This window comes from Herpailurus yagouaroundi, unplaced genomic scaffold, assembly GCF_014898765.1.
Source record: "Herpailurus yagouaroundi ecotype Mexico unplaced genomic scaffold, PumYag 181, whole genome shotgun sequence".
Taxonomy (NCBI): domain Eukaryota; kingdom Metazoa; phylum Chordata; class Mammalia; order Carnivora; family Felidae; genus Herpailurus; species Herpailurus yagouaroundi.
This window is the reverse complement of record NW_024412412.1, coordinates 20,240,845-20,262,063: the sequence shown is the minus strand read 5'-3', so window position 1 is coordinate 20,262,063 and position 21,219 is coordinate 20,240,845. Positions and strand designations below refer to the sequence as shown.

The 21,219-nt window shown below is 37.3% G+C and overlaps 1 protein-coding gene across 25 annotated transcripts in view; it reads left to right on the top strand.

The window, feature by feature from the left end:
- Window positions 1-21,219, top strand: part of PCM1 (pericentriolar material 1) — an 83,028-nt gene that overhangs the window by 31,160 nt on the left and 30,649 nt on the right. For 24 of the 25 annotated variants that reach the window (XM_040490033.1, XM_040490031.1, XM_040490034.1 and 21 more), the window contains 13 exons: window positions 808-981; window positions 1,494-1,651; window positions 1,767-2,002; window positions 3,120-3,274; window positions 3,414-3,543; window positions 4,510-4,650; window positions 5,150-5,340; window positions 7,362-7,565; window positions 8,893-9,112; window positions 9,214-9,359; window positions 9,877-10,067; window positions 12,100-12,271; window positions 14,954-15,312. In XM_040490033.1, coding sequence (XP_040345967.1) covers window positions 808-981; window positions 1,494-1,651; window positions 1,767-2,002; window positions 3,120-3,274; window positions 3,414-3,543; window positions 4,510-4,650; window positions 5,150-5,340; window positions 7,362-7,565; window positions 8,893-9,112; window positions 9,214-9,359; window positions 9,877-10,067; window positions 12,100-12,271; window positions 14,954-15,312 — 2,477 coding nt within the window. The remainder of the gene's footprint in view (window positions 1-807; window positions 982-1,493; window positions 1,652-1,766; window positions 2,003-3,119; window positions 3,275-3,413; window positions 3,544-4,509; window positions 4,651-5,149; window positions 5,341-7,361; window positions 7,566-8,892; window positions 9,113-9,213; window positions 9,360-9,876; window positions 10,068-12,099; window positions 12,272-14,953; window positions 15,313-21,219) is intronic. The other variant, XM_040490038.1, reaches the window with a different exon arrangement.

Below are 21,219 nucleotides of genomic sequence, written 5' to 3'. Positions count from 1 at the left end.
GAAGGCTGTGTGACCATGGACAAATAACTTATACTCATTAAGCCTCTGTTTCTTCATCTGAAAAATAGGGATAATAATATACCTATTCATAAAGGTATTTTACACATTAAAAAACATTGGCCTAGTTTCTGGCACTTAATGGAAACTCTACAAATTTAATAATTTGGGTAAACCTATTATACACTGTATAGATCTCTATATGTTTCAAATCAGGAGCCTTCTATAAATGCTTCGTAATGCCTACATCACTGATTTGCCTGAGAAGTAGTATTTGAATTGAATACTTACTACTTCACTATTGATTAAGAAACCAAATCTGCTTCAAGTGAACACTTGAAAATTTTTTTTTTTTTAATGTTTGTTTATTTTTGAGACAGAGACAAACAGCATGAGTCGGGGAGGGGCAAAGAGAGAGGGAGACACAGAATCTGAAGCAGGCTCTAGGCTCTGAGCTGTCAGCACAGAGCCTGACATGGGGCTCGAACCCACCAACTGTGAAATCATGACCTGAGCCGAAGTTGGATGCTTAACCGACTGAGCCACCCAGATGCCCCATTGAAAGTTTTTGTTTTAAAGCTTTTGTCCCTAACATGACATTAGAAAATAGAGTGGTGAGATATTGAGTAAGAAAGGTATCCTTGAAATTAAGTTCATTACTTTATAGTCATGCCCCCTGGATGTTTGACTAGGGCTAAATTTTGTTTGTATTGGCTGCTTGTATATGAGAATACTGCATGCTTTGTTTTGCTGAAATGGGTATTTTATTTTATATATATATGTATATATATTTTATATTTTGTTTATCAGGAAGTTAAATGAAGTTCGAAAGAGATTGAATGAACTAAGAGAATTAGTTCATTATTATGAACAAACATCAGATATGATGACAGATGCTGTAAATGAAAACACAAAAGATGAAGAAACTGAAGAGTCGGAGTATGATTCTGAACATGAAAACTCTGAGCCTGTTACTAACCTTCGGTAACAATTTTGTTTTTCTAACATGTTCCTTCTACTTGGATATTTCTAATATGCAACAAAAAACCCTCAAAAGAGTGCTATTTGCTTTTTATTTAAGCTTTTCTCCTGTAAGTCTGCTTAAGTCTACTATTTTGGCCAGTATAATCTTACTTGCCCTGTAAAGATAAACAAATAGAGAAGCATGGAGTACAGTAGTTTAGTAAATTTGCTGTTTGTTAGATCAAATGCAGGTAAACCATAAGAAGTATCTTACTTAACATTTTCCTACCTCTTTATTTTTAGGTATAATTTTGATTTTCCGGATGTTTTCTTTTTAAATTTCCTAATAGAAGTTTATGAAATGCAAGAGCCAGTTATTCACAGTATGAGTTTAAATGGAATAATAGCCAGTGATGATCTTAGTTTGGAATTATTTTATCAGCAGTTCTAAAACTTGGAATATTTATTCATTCATTCATTCATTCATTCATTTATTTATTTATTTCTATAACAGGCTGTTTTCTTTCTTTTAGAAATCCACAAGTAGCTGCCACTTGGAATGAAGTAAATAGTAATTCTAATGCACAGTGTGTTTCTAATAATAGAGAGGGGAGATCAGGCAATTCTAATTGTGAAATTAACAACAGATCTGCTACCAACATAAGGGCTCTAAACATGCCTCCTTCTTTAGGTATGATTGACTACTGATGATAACTTTGACATACTGTTTTTTCTAAGTGTATTTTATTTCATTAGTACTGTTCTTAAGTTAAATTACTGATTTTAATTATACATGCTTCCAACAGATTGTCACTATAATAGAGAAGGAGAACAGGGGATTCATGTTGCACAAGGTGAAGATGATGAGGAAGAGGAGGAAGAAGCAGAAGATGAGGGAGTCAGTGGGGCTTCGTTAACTAGTCATAGGAGCAGTCTGGTTGATGAGGCTCCAGAAGATGCTGAATTTGAACAGAAGATCAATAGACTTATGGCTGCAAAACAGAAACTTAGACAGTTACAAGATCTTGTTGCTATGGTACAGGTAAATACTGCTTGACTGAAAGAACTGTGTGTCAAAACAATAATTCTTGAAATAATTCTTGAGTCAGTTACTTTCTTTTAGTGTTGGAGTTGATATCATTCAGTTGTTCAGGCACCCTCTCATGGCCTTCTATAACTTACGGCAGTTTTGTATTTTTTCTTGAACTTTAATTTTTCTATTTATTATGTGGAAAGGCCTCATGCAGCCTCTCTATTCTTGTGTCTCAACTCAGTTTCTTTGCAGTTTCTTATCCATACTAGTAATGAATTAGGTTTTTAGATAAATAAGAAGACCAGATAATACCCATTTACAAACTTAAAATGGGCTAACCAGTGTTATAATTAAGAGTCACCACTAACTCTTCAAGGTTTTATTAAAACGATGTTTCCAAAGGTTAAAGTTTCAGTTGAGGTCTTCAGAGAAAGCATGAGTAAATATAAAATTATGTAGAATTAAATGTTTTTTAAGAAAATGTAGTAGTTCACTCCCCAGAAACCACCCTCCCCCCCAGCACCTTAATAAGTACATTAATTTAAACAGTAGATGTGGACCTACTGTTAGGAAGGTAAAAACTTTAGTTGTTTTTCCAGTAGTTAGGACAGATGTGAGATATTCTCATTAGTTTTTGTATTATGAGCTATTGGCACCGGTTTGGCAAAATGAAGACTAAAGTGAGAGAATAGGAAATTTTAAGCAAGTGACAGTAGACATTGATTATTTGAAATTGTTAATGTAAAAATTACATTTTACGAAAAATTACCTAATATCAAGAGTTCCCAGATCCGATAGTGTGTTTTTGATCTTTTTCATATTCTTTACAAAGCTTTTCTTTGATAGCTCTGTATCTGGTCAAAATAAGAAAAGGCAACTTAGTATTTGTCATTATTGGGTAATTGGGAATTCAGATTATAAATGTACCTTTTTGTTGTTGTCTTAGTACTTCTTTTCCTGCCATTGGTAAAGGATGAACTTCAGTGCTCTCAAAAAATCATGTACTTATTAATCTACTCCTTTTTATGTTACATAAATTTTACAGAATAGTGGTACTTAAGGTATGCATTGGACAATGTCTTTAGATCCCAAGATTATTTTAATTTAATGATTTTTTTTTTTTTAGGATGATGATGCAACAGATCAAGGCGTTATCTCTGCCAATACTTCAAATTTGGATGATTTCTACCCAGCAGAAGAAGGCAACAAACAGAATGCAAATAACACTAGAGGAAATACCAATAAAACACAGAAAGATGCTGGAGTAAATGAAAAGGCAAGGTATGTTAAGCTCATGGTCTTCATTTAATAAAAACTGAGTGCTTTTTATATACACTCGAATGGGTACTGTATTAGATCATGCTTAATGTTATAAGATTTATTGGAGTCTGCAAATATGATAATGTTAATTTAATTATAGAGAGAAATTTTATGAAGCTAAACTACAGCAGCAACAGAGAGAGCTCAAACATTTGCAGGAAGAAAGAAGGAAGCTGATTGGGATTCAAGAGAAAATTCAAGCATTGCAAAAGGCATGTCCTGACCTACAGGTAATTAGGAACTTTTTTTTCCCATTTGTTTGAAAAAAAGATAATTAAAACCTAATGTCATTTAAAGTACTCTTTTTCTAGTACTGACGTGATAATGTTTGTATCAGTTTTATGATTAATGAAATGGATGAACTTATGAAAGAGGTTAGGGATCTACATTTACACTGTGAAAGATAGCATATAGGAATTGACTTTGTTGCTTTGATCTTTTCACTTGGACTAGGCAGCTTTAGATTCAGAACATAAGTATTAATAACTATTCTATTAAAACATTCTGGTTTGAGCTTTGCCTTTAAGGGAGTAGCGTTTCCATCTTGTATTGGCCTAAAATTATATAAGAAGGCCCTTAAACCATCATGAATTATCTAAGGAAATCAATTAAAATATTTTATCTGTAGTTTGCATGTTAAATAGTACTGTATGTATGGATCTTTGAACTAGAACGGAGAATGAGCAAACTTTGACCATGTCACGTAATCAGGAGTGGGAATAAGGTTGATACAGGAAGGGAACACCAGTTCTTTTCGAGATTTTTCTTAAAATGTTTTGGTTACCTTTATTCTTCAGTCAGGTTTTGTTTTCAGTGAAAGGGAAACACATCAAATTATGTTTCTCCTAACCTCTTCTACCTTATCTAATCCTTTTTCCCTTCTCCATAGTCTAAATAATATCCAGAGGGATGCATATCAGAGTTGGGTTGAGTATTTGAAATTTTCCATGGTAACATTTTATCCTTCTTGTCTCTGTTGTTCCTGAGGGCTGGCTGCTTGTCTTCAGCTTTATCCTGTGTTTTCATCTTTGTTTTCTTATGTCAGGTTTTCTTTGGATCAAGATGTCAATTGAGGTCTGGTAATGACCAGTTAAATACAGTATCAGAGCCCCAGTGAAATGGTGAAATAACTGCTTTTATGAAATTAACACAGTTGCTTTAATTCCTCATAATAGTTTTTACTAATCCTTTTTTAGCTGTCAGCCACTAGTGCGGGTAATTGTCCCACAAAAAAATATATCCCAGCTGTTACTTCAACCCCAGCTGTTAATGGAAATGAAACCGGTATAAGCAAATCTGGTTTTGAGCCTGAAGATCCTTCAGTAGTAGATAATGAGGTATTGTATATTGTACTGTTGTTCCTGAGTCTTACATCACGTCTTAAAGAAGGAAAACTGAGTATCTGTGGAACATGTTTTTAAATGCAGCCTGTTTTGTCTTTTAGTGTTTTTTTTCCCTCCCAAAGTCATTAAGTTGGGATCTTTTCAAAATAGTCTTGTTTTTTATTAGCAAATATTTGGCAGAATTGTGTTTAAGGGGTAGTTACAATGAACACTAATCATTTCTGTTAGAAAGACCTATCCTTTTCCTTTTTGTTTGTGTGTGATTTGTAGAAAACATAACTTTCTCTAAATAGTTGACGCAGTGTATTTGGCTACTACTTGTTTTTATTAAGAATTGATTGCCTCGTTTTTTCTCATCACAAAAATATTATTTTAAGTGTGGATATCTTAGTGTAAAAAGGATAGAGGGAGAACAGAACTCTTTGTCTTATATTCTTTAAGGCTAAAACAAATCCAAGTATATTATACTAACTTGACTGACTTAAAATAACAGCTGTGGTCAGAGATGCGAAGACATGAGATGTTAAGGGAAGAGCTAAGACAGAGAAGAAAGCAGCTTGAAGCTCTGATGGCTGAACATCAGAGGAGGCAAGGTCTAGCTGAAACTACATCTCCAGTGGCTATTTCATTGAGAAGTGATGGATCTGAGAACCTGTGTACGCCTCAGCAGAGTAGAACGGAAAAGTAAGTGATGTTTCAGTCTTTTTCTTAACATTACCTACCTAAGGCATGTAGGATGGGCAGCTTCATTTCCCCTCTCAGCACACATCTGCTGTTTCCTGGAGGCTAGTGTTTGAGCATCACCTTAGTGGTTCAATTTAACTAAATCCAGCTGTTTCCTGTTCTAACTTCTCATAGCATCACCTCTTTTTTTTTTTTTTTTTTTTAATAACTAAGGCACTTGATCAAATGGTGATACAGATTTTCTTGAGTATATAAGCCGTATTTTCTTAGTTATGTTTTAAGCTTAAAAAAGCGAAATGTTTGTTACTTTATAGTACTTACCTATCAGGCCAGAAATGAGCACGTTTTTTCTTAAAAATCTCCTGTCTGTAAATTTCCTAATGATTAGTTAGGAAATGTTTTATTACATGAAACATTTAGATTTTAGGGTTTACATTTGAAATCTCCATATTTAGAATATTTCTTAAAAATTGGCCATGTGTAAGATTGGTTAGTTATCTATATAGGAGTATTCAGAGTCAACATTTTCTATTTATTTATTTTTAAATTTATTTTATTATTATACATACATATATATTTTTTGAGAGCGAGCAGGGGCTGGGTAGAGAGACAGGGAGAGAGAGAATTCCAAGAAGGCTCTGCACAGAGAGGAGCCCAGCCCCACACGGAGCTCAGACTCAGGAACCACGACATCACGACTGGAGCTGAAACCAAGAGTCAGATGCTTAACCGACTGAGCCACCCAGGTGCCCCTCAGAGCTAGCATTTTGAAATTCAAGTTCGTTGGGACCTAACCTTTTGATATCCTCAGATGGCATTTCTGGAACATTGCATCAAACCTTATTCTCTTCCTCTTAGAAGAACTTTTCCTATTTTGAAGTCCCAAACTGTACTTTATTTATCAAATTATACCTACAGTGTTTTTTTTTCTGTTCTGAGTGAGTAACACACATCTAAACTTCAGAAAAGTTGGATAGTTTTGATCAGCATCTAGGTTTGGGAACCACGGCTCTAGAATTGTGCTTTCTAGGGCACTTGAGTGGCTCAGTTGGTTAAGCATCTGATTCTTGATCTCCACTCAGGTCATAATCTCATGGTTCATGAGTTCGAGCTCCGTGTGGGGCTCTGTGCTGACAATGCAGAGCCTGCTTGGAATTCTGCCTCTCACCCTCTCTCTCTGACCCTCCCCTGTGTGCGTTTCCCTCTCTCTCTCTCTCTCTCTGTCTCTAACTAAATAAGTAAACTTAAATTAAAAAGTACATATAGAGTTGTGCTTTCCAGTATGGCAGCTGCTGCATTGCCTATACCTATTAAAATTAAAAAAAAATTAGGGGCGCCTGGGTGGCTTAGTCGGTTAAGTGGCCAACTTCGGCTCAGGTCATGATCTCGCGGTCTGTGAGTTCGAGCCCTGCGTTAGGCTCTGTGCTGACAGCTTGGAGCCTGGAGCTGCTTCGGATTCTCTGTCTCCCTCTCTCTCTAGCCCTCCCCTGTTTGTGCTCTCTCTGTCTTTCAAAAATGAATAAATGTTTAAAAAAAATTTTTTTTAATTAAAAAAAAAAAATAGCTCAATTTCTCAGTCACACCGGCCACATTTTAAATGCTCATTAGCCATGTGTACCTAGTGTTTACTGTATTGGATCCACATACATAGATCATTACTACTCTTGCCGAAAGTTCTTTTCGACAGCTCTGATCTAGAAAACTGTCACTCAAGGACAAGTTAAAAATTGAAGGGCGTTTAGGAAGAATGTTCAGGGGGTTATGATTACTATTTTAATTTATTTGAAGGATTGTTTTGTGGAAGGCAGAGTAAACATATTCTGTATAACAGCAGTGGAAAGAGTACCATCCATTTTATTACTATGATTAAGTGAAATTGTATAGATCAGTACATCTATGCTTATGTATAAGTATACTTATGTATATGTATACATATGGTACAATGTGTGGCACATAGTAGATGGTAACGTATTTAGCTAATCTCTAGAATGATCTCTTACTTTTTGTCTCTTAATCTCTAGAACAATGGCAACTTGGGGAGGTTCTACTCAGTGTGCACTAGATGAAGAAGGAGATGAAGATGGTTACCTTTCTGAAGGAATTGTTCGGACAGATGAAGAGGAGGAAGAAGAAGAGCAAGATGCCAGTTCCAATGATAACTTTTCAATGTATCCTCCTAACAGTGTGAATCAAAACTCTTACAATGTAAAAGAAACTAAGAATAGGTTAGTTTCACCGTTTTAACTTTTGGCTTAATTCCTGATGTTTCACATCTTTGTGACACTAAGTGCTTCTATGATTCTCTGAACCCGCGTGGTGTTCTTACAATTCAATTCATTTCTGACACTAACTACTTAGAATTAGGGCAGATGCCACAAGTCAAGGGCTCAGTCCCACAAGATTGCCCTCATTTCAGATGCCAGTTGTAATCCCAAGTCTCCACGTGCTCACACTTCTGTCTGACTTTGCTAAAAATTTGGGGGTTCCCACAAGCCCTATTTAGGTTTCATAATTTGCTGGAACAACTCATGAACTCAGAAAAGCACATTTACTTGCCTGTTATAAATGGTGCAAGTCAGGAAAAGCCAAATGAAAGAGGGCAAGGAATGGGTGGGGCATGGGGTCAGAACTTCCATGTCCTCTGGGTGCGCCACCTTCCCCGCACTTCAAAGCAGCTCTTCTAAGCAGCTGTTAAGGGTTTTTTGTGGCAGTTTCATCACATAGGCACAATTGATTAAATCATTGGCCATTGCTGATTAAACTCAATCTTTAGCCCCTCCTGTCTCTCAAAGTTGAAGATGGGGCTGAAAGTTCCAACCCTGTAAACACCTAGTTGATTTTTTAGTGACTTGCCCTTATCATGAAACTATCTAGTGCCTGCCAAGAGTCATTAGCTATGGTTGAATGAGTAGCAAAGACCTTCTACCTCTCAGGAGATGCCTAGGGTTTGGGAGCTCTATGCCAGGCACCTGGGATAAAGACCAAATACATTTTTTATTGTACTGTGAGAGTTTTGCCAAGGTAGATCCCAACTAGACTGGATCAAGATTCATAAGCTTTGATCTTTGCTCCTTTTTGGGGGAATTAAGCAAAACTAAAAATCATCGATGGTGACAAAGGCCTGTCAACAAAATATCCATTACATTGTTATTTCTAACAGTAAAATATGTTTCGTGAATAAAAGATGGTTAAGTAGTTCCACTTGATGGAATGTCATGTGGCTAAGTTTAAAGCATGAAGAGTGGAAACATGCTTGTAATAAAATGTTCATTTTGCAGAGTACAGGATTCTATGGACACTTCTGTGTAAAACCTAAGTAAAAAAAGAGTGGAAAAAACTTACAAATGATAATTGCACAAGGCTAGAAATCTGGCATTCCCTTTCTCCCTCCCTCAACCTCCCCCTCATTTTCTATACTTTTTGAGTCCTTTGAACTTAAACTTTGATCTTAAGAAAATACTGCTCTGTGAACCACAGTATCAGGAGTTTTCTGCCAGATTTTAAAAACCAAGTAATTACATACGATGACCTGATGCTTTAAATCTGTGTTAGGTGGAAGAACAGTCGCCCTTTTTCAGCAGATGGAAATTATCGTCCTTTAGCCAAGACAAGACAGCAGAATATCAGCATGCAGCGCCAAGAAAACCTTCGTTGGGTGTCGGAACTCTCTTATGTGGAGGAGAAAGAACAATGGCAAGAACAAATCAATCAGCTAAAGAAACAACTGGATTTCAGTGTCAATATTTGTCAGACTTTGATGCAAGACCAGCAGGTAAAGTTTTACTACAAAAGTAAATTTTTTATACCTTCTAAACCGTTGCCCATTTTTTCTCAAGTCATCAGTAACTGTTAGGACATTTTTTCTTTCCACAGACGTTATCTTGTCTGCTACAAACTCTTCTCACGGGTCCCTACAGTGTCATGCCCAGCAATGTTGCGTCTCCTCAAGTACACCTTATAATGCACCAGTTGAACCAGTGCTATACTCAGCTGACGTGGCAACAGAATAACGTGCAAAGGTAATCTGTGATTAGAAGCAGTAGATCTGTATGGAAAATGCTAAAACTGGGCAGGGGTTTTCTAGTTATCTTCTGGGAGAAAAGGGCAGGAGCAAAATTGGATACTCCTACATTTTCAATTCCTGAGGATTTTATAAACAGTGACTTGCCCAATGTTCCCTTTTAATACCATAGACTTTTGGTTTTAAAAATTTGTAGGATTCAACTTTATGCTTCTATTAGGTGAGTTATATGCTATGTAAATTATATCTCTGTGAAGCTTCCAGCATCAAAAATCTGTCAATTTCTTAGAGTTCTGCTTACTGTCTGATCGAAGTGACAAGTGCACTTCTTGTTCCAAAGGCCAAGTTACTGAAGTAAGCCTGCAGGACAAGCAGATGTTTGCTGTCACTCTCAAAACAGGCCATTTCTATTGCATGTTTTGAATCACTTTTTACATGTATTTTCTTTAAACCTACTTTAAACAGAAGATAATATAACTGACTTAGAAGTTAACTGACTTCTTAAATATTTACAGGTTGAAACAAATGCTAAATGAACTTATGCGCCAACATACTCAGCACCCAGAAAAACCCGGAAGCCAGGAAAGAAGCAGTGGTGCATCTCACACCTCTTCTCCCAGTTTATTTTGTCCTTTCAGCTTTCCCTCACAGCCTGTAAATCTGTTTAACCTACCTGGGTTTACTAATTTTTCATCGTTTGCACCGGGTAAGTGACTGAAAACTTGAAAATAAATGCAAAGTGCTCGGGAATACTGTTTGTCTCTTGCATGGATTTTTATCTGTCCCTTCTCATGTTGCAAAGAAAGTTACAGACTCGTCTGTGTTGATTCTTTATAGTGAAAAACTTAAAATGGTTGCTAATGAAATTAAGCAAACTGCATATGAAGATTGCTTAGTCTTACACCTTTGAATTATTCAGCAACCATTTATCAAGGAGAAAGGGAATGATCCTCTCCCATGACTGCAACACACCAGGCACTGCGTAGAGCATGAGGGGAGTAAAGATGACTAAAGCAGCGTTCTTCTAGAGGAGCTGCATGTCTTAGTAGGGAGATTCACAACTAGACAGAAGCTTAGCTTAGGCTTAGATTTAATTTATTTAGCTTAGGCTTTTATTCAGACCTTTTTTCTGCACCCGTTACATTTCAGATGCCAAATAAGTGACTGGGATTCAGAAGGGTAGAACTAATGTTTAAAGAAATTTAGAGTCCAGTGAGGAAGCTCTGGGTGTCAGGTGCTCAGCACAATGCCGTGGGTGCTGTAGCGGTGATGCAAGTGAGGTGAGGGGTCTGCTCTTTGTTGGGGCAAAAAATTGTCAGCAGGTTTCTTTTTTTTTTTTTTTTTTCCTTCCAGAAAGCATGTTATTTAAAGAATGAACACAATTTATTTCCAGGGAGATGAGAGAGGAAAGGGCTTTCTAATCAGTGTGACATGTAGAGTTACAAAGCAATGAAACAGTAGATCATGTGGGGAATTTAGAAATGATTAAGTTTGGCTAGTGTTTAGGGCCATCACAGGGGAAGAGTAGTTGATGTGGCTGGAGAGCAGCAAAGGCCTTCTGTACTGTGCAAAGAAGCTTAGACTTTCCATGGCCAACCTGAAGGGCCATTGAAGGATTTTGAGCAGGGGGTTAGCATGAGATTTCTATTTTAGGAATATTATACTAGTGATAGTGTTGCAGAGTTTTGAGAGAGGAGCTAAGAATATTGCTGGTGAAGAGAAAATTGAATGCTGCTGCAGTAATATTAGAGAAAGAATGATGGCTTGGTCCAAGGCATTGGCAGGAGGGGTACAGGACTAGGAGCAATTCAGAAGAATTCTAGAGGTAGAATACATTAGGTGATCAGTTAGATGTAGTGTGTCATGAAGGAAATGGAGTTGAAGGTGTTTGCCAGGGAATATAGGAGGAGAAAAGGGTTTGGAGAGCTGGATGGCTCTGTGAATATAAATAAAAAGAGCAGTGCATTTTCTTAGCAAGATTATAAAAGCAGTGGCATTAACAAATTTAACAAGCACTTTAGTTCTTGGGTATAAATATTGGCAACAAACGTTTTTTTGAGTAGATTTTTAAGTAACATAATATAAATAATTGCACATGTAATTCCTTTGCAGAAATATACTTCATACCAGTGTCAGCTCTGGGCGAAGACCATTCTTCACAAAGTAATTTTGTGAAGACTTTTCTCACCCCTTTCTCTCCCCGAGTTGTTAGTAGCCCCCTCAAATACATCTGATATGGCACTGTATGGTAAAGGGTTAGTGTTGGTCTGTTTTTCCAGTTAAATTAGAGTGGAAAGAATAAAAGCTTTGGAGTTGTGCAGACCTGAGATCTGAACTGCTCTTGCATTTACTAGCTGTTTAATCTCTGAGCCGATTTTCTCCCTGGTAAAATTAATACGATACCTGTGTCATGGCGTTGTTTTGAGCCTTAAACAAAGTGACGGGTAAATGCCTACAGTAGAGTCCAGTATCCGGTCATTTGATAAAGGTCAGGTACTGTTACATATAACTTTTAACTCTGAAGGGTGAGGATCATTATCCATTTTTGTATCACCAATGTGGAAAACCTAGTGGACTGAGCTATGTAAACAGTGATTGAACAAATGAATGTTAATGTATTTAATAGTTTTTTGTTTTGGTGGATTTCAGTGGCACATTTAATTAAAACTGTCTTTTAATTTTATATTTAGGTCTTCAGGCACTTTGTTGTTGTCTTATCCATTGCTTTTATTTATTAGGTATGAATTTCAGCCCTTTATTTCCTTCTAATTTTGGAGATTTTTCTCCGAATATTTCGACACCCACTGAACAACAGCAACCATTAGCCCAGAATTCTTCAGGGAAAACAGAATATATGGCTTTTCCAAAACCTTTTGAAAGCAGTTCTTCTATTGGAGCAGAAAAACAAAGGTACTTAATTGTGAACATAATCCATTGTATTCTTAAATGTCACTTTTGTGATTACATCTAATTATACATAATTTGAAAACATAATTAGGCAGGCTGCTTCTATTGTTCGGCTTGATAGCATTGGGAATGTGAAACTGATAATCTGATCAGGTACCTCTCGGGCATACACCTACTGCTAACCCTGGTATCACAGTTTTGATCAGAGTGTCTCGTGCAGTTCATTTTGGAAGGAGAAAATGTGACCCATACAGTGTCTTTTGCCCAGGTTTGCTCTCTGTCTTTAAGTTCACTTTAGGGCTAGAAACTAATATTAACTTCTAGACGATAGTTGTAAAGTGATGGCTCCTTGATTCATAGCTCCTGATTAGAATAAATTCTTAAGGCCTATCTAAATGTGATGTGGAGTGTACTATTAGATCAGTGAAATATGGTATCAGTCAGAGTCAGGATATCTTTTTCTGTTTCTCAGTGTTATACATATACTTTTTTCTCACTGTTAATATTTTTTAATAGAATAGTCTTCCCAAATAAAACTTTTGACTCAAATAGTGTAAAAGACTACTTGGTTTGAGTCCGGTTAATCATTTAATATTTTTATAGCTTTTTTTCATGTGTGTGTTAATCTGGAAAACGGTTTTGATAGCCAGCTGGTAAAAATAGCCTTTTTATTGTTACTCTTATTTATTTCAGAAAAAACTTTTTAGAAGGATGAAAACTTAGATGTCAGTTCATTGTAGTATTTCTTCTGTAAGAAGTATCTCTTTGATTTTGTCTTTCCTAGCCCTTTACAAATACAGAATTCACATTACTTTTTAGTTATGGATTGGGCATGTCTTGGGCTCTTAAATAAACATTTTGACACTTTAATTGTTAAATCATAGATTTTCTTACGTGATGACACAAAAACTCTTAGAATTCAACTGTTTATTAGACTCTGGGAATCCTGTGGTTGACCTTCCTGACTTTTTCTTAGCTCTGCTAACCATTTTTTCCCATTAAACGCCTTATTGCTCTTTAAAATACTCCCTCCTCAGAGCCTAACAGTGTTTAGGGCATAGTTGCCATTCAGAAATGATGGTTGAATGAATTTCCATCATAAGCAATAAACACTTATTCAAAGCTTTAGTTAATAGCTTTACTATTGGAAGGTCCTTACTTCATTGCTATCCATATTTTGTACATAATTGATAGTAAAAAAGGATGGATCTGGATATCTAGTATTACTTGAGATATTTGACCTACTTCAGATTAGACCTCCCCCAAATCTCACCTATTATTAGGTAGGTTCCCTGAATTAAATGGCTGGAGATAACAAGAGGTCACATGAAACATTGTAGTCCTGAGCTGGGGTCAGAAAACTTTTACTACTGTAAATGGCTTGATAATAAATACTGCAGACCATATAGTGCCTGTCATAGCCATTTATTTCTGCCATTTTTGCACAAAAGCAGCCAGAAACAATATGAACAAGTGACTGTGCTCCAGTAACACTTTGTGGGTGCTGAAATATGAATTTCATATAATTTGCGTCACAACTGTTTCTCTTGGTATTTTTTCAACCATGTAAGAATATAAGAATCAGTTTAGCTCCCAGGCCATCCAAAAACAGGCAGCAGGCTGAATTTGACCTGTAGAATATAGGTTTGCTAACTTTTGTCTTAAGTTGAATCCTATAGTTCAGTCTCCCAAATCACATTCTTTGGAACGCTGTTCGTGTCAGGTTCTATGATAAAAAGTTTTGGGCATCTTGCTGACTATGTTTTCTTCTAAGACATTTATAATATCAAGCACATTGTCATGTTAAAATTTCTGAGAAATCCTGTAGACATACATATTTTTTTAAAACTTAGATGATCAGTGAATACCTATGAATATATTAAAGGATGTCAGTGTTTAGCACACCATTAGAACTAAACTATATGTGTGGCGGAGTAAATTACCAGTTGCATGGACAATTGTTTTCACCAAATTCCAGTTCTTTTTGAACCGCTTTAGGTGACAACAGATCTGTGTGTGTTCCCAAACCCTCTGTTACACACAGCTCTTTCTCAGCTGTTCCTGCATGTGTTTTGGTTTTTCCTTGTATGTCCCATCCTTTTTTTATTTTTATTTTTAATTTACTGATTTTGAGAGAGAGGGTACAAGTGAGCGAGGGGCAAAGAGAGAAGAGAGAATCCCATGAGGGGTGGGGAGAGAGAGAGAGAGAGAAAGAGAGAATCCCATGAGGGGTGAGGTGGGAGGAGGGGAGAGAGAGAGAGAAATAAAGGGGCGGGGCTCACTTGAAGGGAACTCCGGGACTTGTGCTCACCCAAAGCATGATGTGGGACTTGAACTCACAAACCTTGAGATCATGATCTCAGCTGAAGTCAGATGCTTAACCAATTCAGCCACCCAGGCGCCCTTTTTATTTTTCTTTCCCACTCTTTTGCTTCATGAATGCTAGATCTTTTGTTTGGAACTTTTGCCAATGAAAATGGTTTAATGAGAAGGATGTAATATTAAAGTTCAAAGTAATTTAGCACATTAGCATTCATAATACTTGCATATTTAGTTTATTTCTTTAAAAATGTTTTTATAGCCTGTTGATGTTTTTATCTATCTAAATCTAGTAAACTGTATCTACAGTTTTCCAGTAAACATAGGAATCTGTTGTACCTATAAAAACTTCTTTTCATTGATAAGGAATCAAAAACAGCCCGAAGAGGAGGTGGAAAACAATAGGACACCATGGTTATATGACCAGGAAGGTGAAGTAGAAAAACCATTTATCAAGACTGGATTTCCAGTGCCTGTAGAGAAAACTACAAATAGTAATCGCAAAAATCAGTTAGATACCAGCCGGAGAAGACGCCAGTTTGATGAAGAGTCTTTAGAAAGCTTTAGCAGTATGCCTGATCCAGTAGATCCAACAACAGTAACTAAAACATTCAAGGCAAGAAAAGCATCTGCACAGGCCAGCCTGGCATCTAAAGATAAAACTCCCAAGTCAAAGAATAAGAAAAGGCATTCTACCCAGCTGAAAAGCAGAGTTAAAAATATTGGTAAGTATTAAAATTTGTTGAGTATCAATCAGTGTAAATGTTAACTTTATTCTGGCATGTTGACATACTTAATTTCATTATAGCTAAATGGATAAACTATTCTAGACCTACTTGAATAAAGTAATTTTTAGTCACTTTTACAAATTTTTTAAATAAAATTTATCAAATAGTGTTGAATGTTGTAGCTATTTTAAGACATGGTATTCTTTTTTTGTGCTTTCTAAAGCTTCTTATATTTCCTGTGTATATGGTTACTATGAGCTTTGAAGGTATTGTCCGTATCTTGAAGGTTATTAAAATTGCTGACGTGCCCTACTAAAAGCTGCCGAAATGCCCAAGTTTTAATGTTTCTCTTTTTTAATAGTACATCTTATCCTACATCCAGCACTTTCTGGTTACATCCTTGATTGATTCATTTAAAGAACTTTGGGCCTGTAACTACATTGCAGTCTTTGAATGTCATAGATGAAACCACTTTTAAAACAAGTTTGCTCTTAGTCCTTTAGGAAATTACCCTTAGTTAATAAGGTAAAACATTTACCTAGGTTTATTGAATCTTGGCCATTGAGTATCTAATTAAAGTTCTTTTTATAGTGTTAACTGTGTGCCTCTTTAAAAAAATAGATATTCTATGATTTTTTAAAAATTTTACTCAAGTCTAGCTCTAGAATCTGGAATATTAAAGGATGCTCCTTCCAAGTTTTCAGGGGATGCTTTTTGGCTGTGGCTCTGAGATGTTCTTCTGGGTTCGGGAGATAGTATTTGGTGCTTAAGAACAATGTATTGAAGGCATATAATCAGAAAAGTTTGAAAAATCACTGTGCACAGCTAACTCTTGGAAACTCACAATACATGCAAAGATACGGAGGTCCTAGGAAACCCTGTAGTAAAAACCCACTTGTAGATATTCACAGCATTCTTCTTAGCCTCTTATGGTTAATGAAACACTTGAGAACTCTGATGAAAACTATGTATGTAAGAAAGAATAGGTGCTCCTTTATTTCATTTCAGTTCATCATCTGTCCTTCATGTTCTTGCCTCCTACCGCTACTCCCATCTGAAGAGTCTGATTTGATGGTGAAGCAAGCAAATTTGAACAGGGATGATATTTTTCTCAGCACACACGTTACCATCCTTGAAAATATTTGCCCAGTTATATAGGTTTGGGAGGAGCTGATTTTATGTAGCAAATTAGTCACTGATTCAAATGAATGAAATCCAACTACTATGCTTTCTCCAGGATGACTCTTGGTGCCACTGGAGGGTGTTTAAGTAGATAATGAACTGTGGCCGTTTTTAGGGAGTGGTCCTTTGGGTGACCCAGTCAACGTTTTATTCTCTCTTACCTTGCTCCCACAAAAATGCTTTTTGTCATGCAAACAAATGAAGAAACACGAACATTTATTTTCTAGCATTTTCTCATTCAGCCGGTTAATATGAGTGTGCTAGGGCAGTGCTTCTTAAACTTTACTGTTTCTCCCTTGGGAATCTTGTTCAAAGGCAGATAGATTCTGTCTGGGTGGGGACCCAAAGATCTGCATTTCTAACAAGTTCCCATTTGTTGTCGATCTTGGTTTGTGGACTTCACTTTGAGCAGCAGGTTCTTAGGGGACTCTTAAGCCAATTAATGGCCATGTCTACCTAAGCCTAGAAATAGCTGGTATATTGCTATTTTTGAAACCCCTTTATTCTAAGGAATGATGGTTTTGTATATGCAATTCAGCTTTTTTGCTTCAAGGCAAAGGTTGACATTCTGATCTATGTGGTCTCTTCTGAGTATAAAAATACTTGCCAGAAACATACATACACGTTTGTTTGACAAGCATTCAAAACCATCTGTCAGTGAGAGCCCTACTTTAAGGCACACACACAAAAATAAAAGACTTGATAGCAGAATCTAATACATGTAGAGTCAAACTAATAGGGAGCAAAATCAAATTAGTCAGCTAAACCTTGCTATTCAAAGTGTGAACCAGGGATAGGCAGCATCAACATCATCTTGGAGCTTATAAAAATGCGCTCTTGGGTCCAACCTTGTACCACCCGAATGAGTATACATTGTTTTCCAGTGTGCATGTTAGCAAGATTCCAGATGTTTTGTTTTGTTTTTCTAATTTTTTTAATGTTTGAGAGAGAGCAAGCGAGCGAGTGAACAGGGAGGGGTATGGAGAGAGGGAGACACAGAATCCAAAGCAGACTCTAGGCTCTGAGCTGTCATCACAGAGCCCAGTGTGGGGCCTGAACCCATGAACCATGAGATCATAACCTGAGCCGAAGTCGGATGCTTAACCGACTGATTAAGGCACCCCAAGATTCCAGATGTTTTAATGTGAATATATGTCCATTAAAGTCTGAGAAGCACTGAGCTAGACCAGTGCTCTTTTATGGGGTAGGAATGGCCATGATTTCTTAGAAAAAAGAATATTTACTTGTCTTAAATGTAGGTAGATGAAGAGAAATATTGGAAGGCATTCCAAACTAGTAACAATGAAAAAAAAAAGTTTAGAGGCAGGATGAGGCAGGGAAAGATGAGAGGAACTGGGGAAGGAAATAGGGTGTGACAAATAAATCAGCGTGGTGGGACTTAAGCTGCTGTCTTGAGAGAGAGGACAGCTGGTTATACTGTCCCTGATTTACTAGACTGAACTGCTTGTGTGTTTTGCACTTATGGACAGTTTTCAGCAGTAGCATGCTAAATCTTCACTTAGCTTTGTTTGCAATGATGGTGATGTATTTTCATCTTTAGCAGGTCTTTATATGTAAAGGTACATATTACTGCGTGTGAAGTAAGGTGGTACAAATTGAGTGATAGTGACAATTCTTTACACTTCCATCCTAATTCAGACTTTGAGTTGAGCATCATTTCTTGCTGTGCCAGATGTTTCTTGCCTGGCCGGATGCATCAGACCTGTAATTTGGCTACTCTCTAGCAGGTCCATTCCCTCTTTTGATATTGTTAGAAAGCAGTGGGATCCTATAGTCTAGGTCTTCCCCGTTCTTGGAAAATCAGATTGAACTGTTAATGTACTATAACTGTCCCTGAGTCTTTTCATTTTTCTTCTCTTCCCTCTCCTGTTGTTTACTGATGAAGACTGAGTTGAAATGCATGTCAAGCATTGGGAAGGGCAAGGCCTGACAGATGTGGCCAGCAAAGAAACAACACTTTTTAGAGTCACAGAGTTCATTACTTACATAGGCATAGAAATGAGAGCATCTGGGAGTCCTAGCTCCCTATGTTCTTTGTTCTACATGCCACAAGGGGACACTGAAACAGAAGAAGCCAGATGACAGTTGCAACATGAGTGGTAGGACCCATTACTGGGGAGCCGGTGCCGTGCTGCAGCTACAGTCCACTTTATAGTCTGGCAGTGTGTCCCCAGAGCCTGAGAAAGAAAGGTCTCCTATTTCATCAGAACCCAGGAGGAGATAAAAAATACTTTCATGACAGCTTTACGAGGGGGTGGGGGGAGGCAAATAAAAAATGGCCACGTAGTAGTTCCTCACAAGCCTCCCATGTTCTCATATTCTGTGCTCCAGGAGGATCATAAGGCCTTCTGTCAAGACTTAGACTCAGCTGCAGTTCAGTCCTTACCTGTGTCGCCTTTGTGGATATGTGCAAGGTCTCCAGGGTGCCATGGCTGAGCTGTGTCGCTAAAGTGAAGACACAGCTAAAAGTATGGTTTTTTTCTAGCTATGTCGCCACTCATTCTGAGTAACACAGATTGTGGGCAAGGGAAAGAGTGATGAGGTGGGTTGGGAGATCCCTTATGCTAATGAACATGTGGTGGTGGTGGTGTTCTACTAGCTGGCCTAGCCAGTGGAACTCTGGAGTCTCAGTAGTCTTCCTTAATTCTCCATTTTACCTTTTCCTTTTGTCAGTTGTATACCCTTATTGCTGGACCTGTTTATGTGAAGGTCAAAAATAACCAAGAGGGCTCTTTTTCCAGTAAGTTTCATGCAGAATGAATGAGAGTGGCTAGACTTTAGTCTGAGAGACCAACGAAGAAACTAGGAACCCAAATATGAAATGATAAAGTCCTAACTTGAATGATGGCCTTAAAAATAAAAAGGGAAGGTTAATTCCAGAATGGATGTTACAGAGAATAAATCGACAGTATTTGGGGGACTTAACTTGTTATTAGCAGGGCAGCTACTGTGATCTGGAGCATGTAAGTAGCAAGGCTTTCGGCTCTCTTGTCTCATTCTGAGAATGCTGGGGGCAAAGATCAGAGCTCTGTAGTCCCGGGGAAGACTTGGTTGGAGGATGGGCTTCTGTGCACCTCCTATTATTCTTACACCCTCCTTCTTTCGAAGAATAGCAGTCTTTTGCCACTTCAGGATACTAATGGTAAAGAGTGTCCCTGAACAAGTAGGTGCCATTGTCCCTACCTTGCCTGTGTGAGAGCATTGCCTTTGCAGCTGTGGAGACTGAGTAGAAAAGCTTCCTCTTACTGTCTTGGTGGGAGACTGACAACTTGCTGGTGAGAATGTTGCTTCACTCACTGTAGGAGTGAGGCTTCCAACTGCTGTCTGCATGCCAGTGAAGCTACCTACAGTTGGGTCCAGCCTTCAGGGTAGATAGGAGTCCTGACGTCCAGTGAACGTAACAGTGCATGCAAAAGGGACCAGCAGCTAGAGAGAAGCCACAGAAGCTGAACGCTAGATAGAACAGGTAAAATCCAGTAAAAACAGTTATTGAAGGAAATACACACTTGAACAAAATCCTAAAAACACTTAAGTGTATTAAACTAATAACAAATTCTATAGAACTAGAAAAAATGGTTTTCACATATAATGTTTAGATTATTCAAAAAAGAGGGTAACTGCTATTAAGTCCCAAATTATTGGCCTAGAAAATTGAGGGGACAAACCAGAAGACTCTTAAATAGAACAAACTCTGGGTTGCTGGAGGGGTGTTGGGTGGGGGGATGGGCTAAATGGGCAAGGGTCATTAAGGACTGCACTTGTTGGGATGAGCATTGGGTGTTAATATGTAAGTGATGCATCACTGAATTCTACTCTTGAATTTAGTAGAAATGCAGCTAACTGTTGTCCAGCTGGGAGGCAAGGGAGGAAGGTATCCACATACCCCTATGTATATTCTGATAAAATTCCTTAATCCCAAGGAAAAAGTAAACATCTTCTAAGCTTCCAGACTGGAAGAACAAGTTCTGTATGATAAAAAAGGACCAAACTGACATCAGACAACACAAGAAGTAGAAAAAAGTGAAATAATGCCCATACACAGACAGAAGAGTACTGCATCTCGGGAGTCCTGTATTCAAACTGGTCACGATGAAAAGAAGATGCTGGTGTGTCCTATCTGCCGAAAACAACAGGAACAACATATGAATCAGATTAGACACCTTTAATATAGGGAAAGGTGAAAAGGAGAGGTAACAGTTCAGTAAAGAAAACAACAGATCAATCTCAGTTACTAATGTAAATTGAAAAGTGAAATATTAGCAAATTTAATCTGCCATGAATCAAAACAAATATTAGACTGTTGTCAGTAGGGTTTATTACAGAAATGTAATCATGATTCATTATCAGGAAATCTGTCAACATAATTTTGATATCAACAAATTGAAGGACAGAAGTCATATAATCATAGTGGTAGATTAGATAAACTTTAAAGTCATTCCTGGTAAAAATTTTTAAGTAAAATGCACCTAAGAAGACAGATATTTAATATTTGATATAATGAAGGCTGTTAGCTAATGCCAATCACAACATTGTAAATGAAAATACTCCAAAGATAATCTGTATCAAAATTAGAAATTAAACAGGGGTTCCCTCTCCACCATCATAATTGTCTAGCATTGTTTGGAAAGCATTATCACAAAAAAGTTAAATAATTAAATAAATAAATGGAAACATTTTATATTTTTCTGAGAGAGCCCAAGA